Source organism: Belonocnema kinseyi, chromosome 9, assembly GCF_010883055.1.
Source record: "Belonocnema kinseyi isolate 2016_QV_RU_SX_M_011 chromosome 9, B_treatae_v1, whole genome shotgun sequence".
Taxonomy (NCBI): Eukaryota; Metazoa; Arthropoda; class Insecta; order Hymenoptera; family Cynipidae; genus Belonocnema; species Belonocnema kinseyi.
Genome location: NC_046665.1, coordinates 14,225,855 through 14,236,107, shown reverse-complemented (window position 1 = coordinate 14,236,107; position 10,253 = coordinate 14,225,855). Strand labels below are relative to the sequence as shown.

Below are 10,253 nucleotides of genomic sequence, written 5' to 3'. Positions count from 1 at the left end.
GCTATCTAAGGATGGTACTATAGAACGCCACCTCAAGGTAGGCCTAGTGGCGCCATCTCTTGGTCAGGCCGGAAACTTATCAATCCACCCTCGTATGTTACTACGTATATTACGTTCTTAGTTTTCTACAAATGTATTTGACATTTGATCACGCTACTGTATGAGCGGGATTTTCGAATTCTTTACTCTAAAAATACCCAATTGCCTTATAGAAATAACTAATATTGAGCATTTAATTCAGTATTCGTCATTATTTATCACACTCCTAAACAAATAATAAAAAAAATAATAATATACGTGTTTATTGTGCTTCATAATTCGCAACGTTTTCGAGCATGTGGAACACGAGTGTAAGTAATCGTTCGCGTTCGAAATTAATGTTTTCCTACGGTTTCCCCTCCTGAAATGTTTTTTTACACTTTTTCTTAACATTTTTACTGTTGAAATTAAAATTAAATCGATTGGACAGCTTCATAAGAGGTTATGTCAATTATTCAAATCTGTCAAATGCAGTCCCGCCCAATTTAATAACGATCCCCATCTTTGATATGTATTATACATAGTTTTCTACCATTTTTACGTATATTACGTCGTTTATGTATTATACATGGAAAACCTCGAGTGACATGTCACAACCCATCTCTGCTCAAATTTCGAAGTTCTATCTCAAAGAACTCGTCGAATGTGGTATTTAGAAGACTTTACAGCTGCCTCCCAAAGTCCGCCAAAATAAGGTACACCTGGTTGATTGAACCTACACTCAGTGCCATCAGCAGCAAGCACTGAAGCAACAAATGTTGATTGTTTCGAGGCTGAAGAAAATATGTCTCGAAGGTTGACGTGAGCACCAATGAAGTTGGTCCCCTGGTCACTGGATAATATTTTGCTTATTTCACGACGAGAAACAAATCGAGTATAGGCTGCTAGAAAGCCATTTTCTATATAGTCGGATTCTACTACAAAGTGTACAGCACGGGTGGAACAACAAAGAAAAACGGCAATATAACCCTTATAAGATTTATAGCCACGACCCTTGGTGGTACGAAGGCGGATAGGTCCAGCATAATCCACATCAGTGTGTAGGAATGGTTTCCTTGGACTTGAACGAATTGCTGGAAGATTTCCCATTAGTTGCTGAGAGGTGGCTGCTCTCTGACGAAGACATAGCAGGCATCGATGATTGAATGTTTTGACGACAGACCTTCCTTTCATAATTCAGTACTGGTGTCTCAAGGTTCCGGGGGTGAGCTGAACACCACCCTGAAGACAACGTCGATGATGGTACTCGACAAGTAGAGCCGTCAACGTAGATTCCGAAGCAAGAATGAGAAGGTGTTTCTTGTCTGAATTCATAATAGAGTTTTTCAAACGACCTCCTACTCGCAGAAGGTGTTTAGCATCAATGGAAAGTGTTAATCGATTCAATTTACTCTTTGGAGAGATCTTCTTTCCTGATATAAAGATGCTAATTTTAGCTCCGATATAATTATGTTGTTCATGTCTAATCCAGGCCAGGTTTGGTAGAATGAAGTTCTAAGGGTGTCAACGCTGGTTTAATCGGGTCTGATGGATGACGGCGGTATAGCAGGAATCTCATTAACCAAGCTGTAGTTCGTAAAAGTTTCTCCAATGTAGAAAATCGATGAAGAATGTCCCATTATAATAGAACGATGGTGGCTGTGTTGGCTTGCACCTCTCTTTCTGCCATATCCACATTATTCTTCTTCTTTGACAGAGGTCGGACTGGCCAGATGGACGATGCCGTTAACTAATCCGGTCCTTTCCACCAATGTAAAAAGGAAGCTAAGTTCTTGGCAGGAATACCTCGCGATGCACAATCAGCTGAATTACTCGCTGATGGTACATAATGCCAGTGTGCTGAAGGAAGCGTCGTTTGAATTTCAGGAACCCGATTTCCTATGATGGTCTTTCATCTCGTGGGATGTTATTTAATCCAGTCAAGAGTATCAGTTGAATCGCTCCATGAATGTGCAGGGGCATTTAACTGGAATGTCTGTTGCACATACTGCATTTAGTGAAACAATAGAACTGCTCCACATAGTTCAAGTCGCAGCAAGCTCAACTGCTTCACAGGAGCTACCTTAGATTTTAAAGCCACGAGTGATACATCAGATTCTTCAGAAGCTGACATGGCAAGAAGGTAGAAAGTAGCGGCGTAAGCTCTTTCCGAGTTATCGCCAAATCCGTGTAGTTCGTAAGAACCAGAAGACGAACGAAATCTGATCCAACGAGGTATCTCAATCGCTGAAAAATAACGAAGAATGTCTCGATACTTGGTTTGTGATGATTTTTGATGTTTTTCTGGTACCTTCTTTAATAATTAGAGATCCTTTGATATCCACTTTGGAAGGGGAAAACCGCCCACTTTGAATAGATGATGTAACTGATTCTGCAAAAGTATAGCTTCTTCCAAAGTAGCTGCACCTGAAATTACATCATCAACGTTGGTCCCTTCTTGAATTGCTTTGGCGGCAAGAGGATAGTATTGTCCCTCATCAATTACGAGTTGCTGTAGATATCAAAGAGCAAGAAAAGGCGCATACGACAATCTATATGTGACTGTTGTTAGACGGAAAGTTTGAACTGGGTCCTCGGGAGATTTTCTCCATAGGATGAGTTAAAGATCTTGGTCATCTCGATGCACCTGAATCTGTCTATCCATCTTCTCAACATCAGAACAAACAACAATGACATGAAATCTCCAACGCAGTACAATATTCATCAAGTCTCGTTATCGGGAACCATGTGACCAAGAGTGCCATACTCCACGAGGAACTTATCATAAGCCTCAAAAAGAGGCACGTCACGCGCGAGGCGACGTTCCTGGCTATTCAAAGTTCAAAGAGCTGGACAAAATGAATTTCCGAAAGATTGCAAATTGCGCTTCATTTGAAGCCGAACCACGTACCTTCCCTCCTCAGGTGAGCGAGAATGAGCAGAAACGAAGAAATCCTCACATTCCTGATCATCAGCTGTCAACGCGATTTTAGGGGAAATCTCTTGTTCCTTCCAAAAATTTTGAAGATCAAAAGTCACGTCTTCCTGTAAGGAAATATGCATTCCAACGGTTGTGTTAGATTCATAGTTAGAAGGTCTAAGTCACAATTCGAGAGAGGCAGCCTGATACGTTGTGCGAGAAATTCTGAAGCAAGTGAAACTTCAGAACCGTTATCAAGGAGAGTGCGCACTATCTCTGAAGTACCATTACTTGAAGTGTCTCATAGAATAGCTGTAGGTAACAGGCCCTTAGCCCGAGGTCTAGTCACGTGATGAGCAAACATGTGATGTGTCGTTGATGACTGTGATTTCTCTTTTTCATTTGTTGATGATTGTTGAATATGGTTAATTGCCGATATGCCCTGATGAAGCATAGTGTAATGTTTCTTGTTACATATACGACACTTTCTCGATGACGAAAACTCGTTTCCTAGATGCTGACGTAGACAATTGTAGCATAGTTTTTTCTACGAAGCCAGCTCCTTTTATTGCATTGCATTTAATGTTTAGAATTGTGGATAGTGCATTAAGAAATGCTGCTGTCCACAGTGGTAACACTTTCGACCTTGACCATTGATCTGATCAGTAGTGACATGCGCTGTAGCTGCTGAGCCCTTTGTTAAACCACGATAACCCTGGTTCCGTTTAGATGCCTCAGATTTCGTGAATGACCTATAGTTTGAGGAATCCTTGGATGCTGAAGATGAAGCTCCAGCTTCATCTTCAGAGCCTTAAGAGCTGCTAAATTTATTTACACGAATTCGCAATTACACGAGAGTCAGTAGTTGTAATTTCAAACCCTTTAAAAGTCGTGAGCAACGATTCGAAATTCACAAGACAATTTTCGAACAAACACGTGGACAATTAATAATAGTCACTAAGGGAGCTATGGTCACTTGGATGGATCCTGCTATGGATCCGGCTCGAAGGACCAAAAATGTCCACAAATGTTTAAACAATATAAAAAGCTGCAGAACTGTGATGTAGAATTAAGCACTCCAATGTTAATAATTATCATTAATGGTAAGAAAAAATAGGGAAGACAAATAAGTTGATACTTAAGTTAAATTTAACTAATAATGCTCTATTCAGAGGTGTTCAACGACACTCTTACATACACAGTCAACAAGTTTACTTGCCGAAAAATAATACACTGTGGATAGAATAATTAATACGGAAGAGAACGTAATTACAAAATTAGAATATAAAAATTGATATTCATAAAAGGATAAGATTTGAAGGATTTACATATAAATAGATTAACAGACAATTCAATAAATATGTGATAGATAAGACGTAATTTGGTTTATAAAATATTTAAACATAGACAAATCAGTCAATTCCAAACAGTCCACGTCTTGAGACCCACTGAATCCGAAAAATAGGGTTTTACGACTCTGTCTGTTTGTAGGTCTGTTTGTATGTATTTATGCCCATCTGTCAGCAAGATAACTTTTCAAAAAACCATTTTTATTAGACTGGCCTCTGTTACACTCTTTAAGTACCCTGAACTAAAGCTCAAGTTGGTTAGCCAGCCATTTTGATAAAAATTAAAGAAGTGAGCGCACTTTGAATATTTTTGAGACCACTTTTTTTAAATTCAAGAAATCTTTGTACGGTTATTCATAGTATTTAAAAAGTCGAACAATTTATCCTTATAACTTTTTTTATAAAATAAAAAAAATATTAGAGTTATAGCATTTACAAAATTAAAAAAACACGAAAATGAACCTTTTAAGTCAAATAACGGACGATATGAAAAAATGTCAAGAAAATAAAAAGTTTGATTTCTAAATGCAGTAGAAGATTATCATAACTTTTTGAATTTCCTTGATAAATCAAAAATTCAAATTTTTACAGGGATACCGGGAGACCTTTCAGAGTACGCAGCCTTATCCTTGTATGTGGGGCTCTACAAGAGCGTACGAACCCCTGTCCCTACCTACTTATGGGAACAACAATGACAACACCAATCATAGTTGTAGTAAGTGCATTTCAAAACAACAGAACGCGCAGGGCTCTCGACAATAGGTCAGCCAACAATGCCGACCACTCTATAGCCGGGGGAGCCAAGCAAGATGGATTCTATGCGATGCATCAACGGAATCTGGGTACCTTAAGGTGGACGGAGCGACTAAATCCCTACTTGCTAAAGTGCTATGATGTGCGTGTGGCCCATAAACCGGGTTACATGGCGCGACTGCATGCTCTCTGGTGCGAGAAACACAAGACCACAAGACGAATGCATTTGGCAGGAATTTTACTGCCAAGGTTCGAAAGTTCGCGCGCGAGCTCCGCACCCGTTATCACAGACTTAACAAGTCAAAGAAAGGCTTAGAAGGATGTCGAGAGAACCTGTTCATCTATAGATGTGTCTGCAAAGATTTAGCATCCTACTAGCGTGACCTATCGATGGTCCGGATTGGTTACCGGCAAGCTTTCGATTCGGCCTTCCATAGACTTATCATCTGTCTTTTGGAAAGCTTAAAGGTTCCTTCGTAAATCGTGAGATGCATAGAGAGATTGAAGCCGCTTTGGAAAACCAGATTTACTATCTCATCAGGAAAAAATCGTGTCACAACTAACCAGGTCACCTTTCAGAGAGGTGTCTTTCAGGGCAGGGAATATTGTTAATAGGTGTGCCAAACGATGATGATTCTGGGAACTTTTTGATCAAGGTGGTATACATTTATGGGAATGATATAAAATTTCAGGGATAACCTCGAGTGCAAAGCACGAGATACGTGATGAGAATGTGTTCGTTAAAGCCAAAGAAGCTTTAACAAAAGAGAATTCATAATCACCAAATTACTGTTGTCGATGCTTTCACCTTTCGTTTTGAAAAGTCTATGCCCAAAGATCAAGCGCATAGCTTGACAATATATTGTCTAGTGCGAAGCGCGAGAGCCAACGGTCCTTTCCGTTCACTCGGTCTGCTCGGGTAGAACTATCGTTTTCTGATAAGGTGAGTTTTTTGTTTACCGAAACGCAGAATTTTTATTAAAGAATCTACAACATCAGGAGATCCTGATTGTCTGAAGTATGTCAATTTCTTCCAACAATACTACGTCAATTTATCATTATCTCAGGCGGAAAAACATCAAAATCTACATCCGATCAACAACATCGATATTAATTTAGTACAATAGATTAAAAAAAATTTACAGAGATTAAAAAACTTGTTCACAAATTTAAAAATTGTAAATGATTAAAAATAGCTTTCAAAAGTGTCACAAGATAATCAAAATTACAAATATTTCGCAGAGTTCTAATGATTTCAAAAAACTTCAAAATTTCTTTAAAGATTTCTCCAACTATTAAAAAAATTTTCAAAGATTTTAAAAATATTTATAATATTTAAAAAATTTCAAAAAACTTAAAATATTGTTACAAAGATTTCATAACCATTTTAAATATTACAGACTTCGCAAACATTTCGAAATATTTTAAAATATAAACAAAGTTTTCAATTTTTTAAAAATGCTTTAACAAAAATCTCAAACGATTTATAAAGATTTAACTCTCAAATATTTAAATCATGTCAGGCCTCGAGTAAGCAACAGAAACAATTGTCGAGAGTATAAAGTTCCAGTATATGCGGCACTTCCCATTCTCGACAGTTGACTCAAGTTCCTTAGGAGCATTTAGTGGAGCGATATTAAGGTGAATGCCGTAGGAGTGACAGAGATGGTAATAAAGCACTCTTAGTGCCGCATTGTGCCTTTGAATGTAGGTCGTTCCCGCGTGTGTTGGACAACTAGATAGTATGTGAGCTAAATGCTCGGGGTGTGCATGGCACGCCCTGCAGCTATCATCGGGAATGTCTTGGCTTAAAATGTGGCGACGGTATGTTAAGGTGGAAATGACACAGTCTTGGCATGCAAAAATGAAACCCTCTGTACCAGACTTCAATCCGGGCGATTCAAGGAAAGCAAACGTTAGCTCACAAGACATTAAATGATCCTTCACATTTCTGTGGAAGATACCATGCATCCTCTTATCGAGGAGCTGTTCACGAAAGTTTTTCTCTTGTGCTTTCTTAATCCGGGCTTTCAGGAGTGAGAACTCGAGATAGATTAGATTTGATGCATTCTGCTCACCCCTAATACTGAAGTCAAGTCCGACTGTTTCAGTAGCCTCCTCCGCTGCTTTGTATAGAAATGCTCCTTTGCCCACTTCTTCGTGATTCCTCTCCATTTTAAGAAGAGGGTCTCTTCCATTTGCAACTCTATGTGCTGTACCCAGAATAATCCTGTTGTGAAGACATTCAACACTCAATATTCCGCGACCACCTTGACGGCGTGAGATGTACAGTCGCGGAACGGAAGACTTAAGATGCATGCTTTGGTTCATGTGCATAACCTTTCTTGTCCCGATATCAAGAGATCTGAGCTCGTTCTTCGTCCATGGAACTACTCCAAATGAATAGAGTAGTACCGGGACGGTAAGCATGTTCGTTGCAGATACTTTGTTCCTCGCCGAATGTTCGGAAGACCAAATCTGTCGGATGAGACGTTTGTATCTGCTTCGGAGAGTATCCTTTATAGATGTCACATCCTGAATGCGGCTCTGTGGTACGCCCAGGTATGTATAAGTCTCTCCAGCGCAAAGATGTCGTATGGCGCTTCTATCAACGAGCTCAGGATCTTCAGGGATGCCATTAAGTTTTCCTCGCTTCAAATAACCCTTGGCACATTTGTCTACCCCAAATTCCATTCCAATTTCCTTAGTATATCGTTCGACAATCCCCAGAGCTAGATGAAGTTGCTCTCTGTTTTTAGCATAGATCTTAAGATCGTCCACGTAAAATACATGAGTGACCTTGTACTTTCGATCTGGAGGTTTGCTGCACAAGTACCCGTCGGAATGGCGCAGTGCTAGAGATAGTGGCAATAATGTAAGGCAAAAGAGGAGTGGGCTCATGGTGTCGCCCTGAAAGACACCTCTCTGAAACGTGACCTTGTTAGTTGTCACACGATTTTTTCCAGATGAGATAGTAAATCTGATTTTCCAAAGCGGCATCAATCTCTCTATGCACCCAACTATTTGCGGATGAACCTTTAAGATTTCCAAAAGACAGATGATAAGTCTACGGGATGTAGAATCGAAAGCTTGCCGATAATCAATCCAGGCCATTGATAGGTCGCGCTGGTAGAATGCTGCATCTTTGCAGACACATCTATCGATGAGCAGGTTCTCCCGACATCCGGCTACGCCTTTCTTTAAGCCTCGTTGTTCGTACATTTCTTGCCACACAGGTTCAATTGCCCGAACACTCATATCATTTAGGATAGCTGTGAATATCTTATAAAGCGTGTTCAGACAAGTTATTGGCCTGTAGTTCTTTAGGTCAGCTAAGTTGCCTATTTTCGGCAGGAGTATTGTGCACCCTTCCAGGAACCACTCTGAAATCGGCACTTCCGGCTTCAAATATGAGGTGAAAATACGGGCCAAATGCTGATGGTTTGAAGAAAACTTCTTCCACCGGAAGGTTTTGATACAGTCTGGTCCCGGTGCGGAATGGTTCTTCATCCCTCTTAATACTTTTTTCACCTCCTCGGTAGTGATGGGTGGGCATTCTTTATCAGGTATTATGAGGGCAAAACATAACTCCTTAAAGCTATTTATATTTTCTGAGTCTTTGTCCAGTCTATGCTGAACTTCGTAGACTTCTCTCCAAAATACTTCGACCTCCTCTGGTTTGGGTGGGTGTTCGACAGTAACTGGAGGATCTTGGAAGAGTCGAGATGGGTCAGAGAGAAACTGTTGATTTTCTCTGATCCACGTCTCCCTCGGCTCTAGACTTCTCTTAGCGTCAGATAGTATCCGTATTCTCTCAACAATACGGTGCCTGATGGTCAGCAGCTTTGACTTGTTAAGTGTGTGATAACGGGTCCGAAGTTCGCGCGCGAACTTTCGAACCTTGGCGGTAAAATTCCTGCCAGATATGATGTAGTCAATCACATATTGAATGCGGGACGCGTACTGTCTTGCCCAGCCTATCTTTATGGCAAGTTGATGCATTCGTCTTTTGGTCTTATGATCAGCCGTTGGTTTTGTTTTACGGTTCGCATCGGCCAAAGCTCTCGCTGCATTATACACACAATAATTGATAGCCCAGAGGTCGGATTCACCGTAAAAATGTCCACGAAGCTCGTCATCCATTTCAGCCAGATCTTTAGGCTTGAGAGAAACCTTGGTGTTGATATTTCTCCGGGTCGTAAAGCATCGCTCTTCATCTATTGGATGCCTGCCTGCGGTTGGTCTTAGTGTGGCCTCCCTTTTTTTTTTGCCGGCTTGTTCTAGCAGTGGTAGAGTAGGCGTTCCGCTTACATAGCCCCATTTACGGAGTAGTGTAGCATGGTTTCGCAGACGTTGCTGCGAAAAGTGCGATAGCTCAGGGTGTTTCTCGCACCACAGAGCATGCAGCCGTGCCATGCAACCTTGTTCACGGGCCACACTCGCATCGTAGTAGTCTAGCAAGTCGTGAATCAGTTGCTCCGTCCACCCAAAGGTCACGAGATCCCGCCGATCCATCGCATTGAATCCATTTTCATTGGCTCCCCCAGCTCTAGATTGGTCGGCACTGTTGGCCGACCCATTGTCGGGTGCCCTGCGCCTTCTGTTGTTTTGAACCGCACTTACTACAACTATGTTTGGTGTTGTCATTGCTGTTCCCACGAAAAGCTAGGGAAAGGGATTCGTTCATCCTTGTAGAGCCCCGCATGCAAGGATAAGGCTGCGTACTCTGAGAGTTCGCCCGGAGTCCCAGAGTCACCGTTCTAGACACCTCACCCATGTGCCATTCAGCTTTCGGCACGGTTTTCACACCTCCGCTTGGGGGTTAATTCCTTCGCGACCACCCCTGGACAATTGTTCGCGACTGCCTATTTATTTTTGTAACCATATTCAGCAGAAACCCTTGGTACAGGGACCCTCTATCCGCAACCCGAGAACGCGTTCGGTGGCTTTGTCATAGGCCCTTCAGTTTGATTCTAGAGGAATATATATATAGGCACACACACAAACACGCACATATATATATATATATATATATATATATGTATATATATTTACAATATTATCCTTTCTATATATATACAATTAATTACAACTATTTACATAAAGTATTATATCTAGTTCCCTATCTCTATTTCCGGTGATAGCGCAATTTAAGACTTATTATCTAATGATTGAGGGAGCCAACGAAAGCGAGAGTACAAGCGAGAGAGAGA

The 10,253-nt window shown here is 40.9% G+C and overlaps 1 protein-coding gene across 1 annotated transcript; it reads right to left on the bottom strand.

Annotated features, from left to right (window-relative positions):
• Nucleotides 1-666: 666 nt before the first annotated feature.
• LOC117180423 lies at nt 667-1,212 on the bottom strand. Its single transcript, XM_033372921.1, has one exon. The coding sequence runs from the start codon at nt 1,210-1,212 to the stop codon at nt 667-669; it is 546 nt and encodes a 181-aa protein (XP_033228812.1).
• Between the last annotated feature and the right edge of the window lie 9,041 nt (nt 1,213-10,253).

Coding starts and splice junctions, on each gene's coding strand:
- LOC117180423 (XM_033372921.1), bottom strand. CDS start 1,212: ATGAAAGGAAGGTCTGTCGTCAAAACATTCAATCATCGATGCCTGCTA.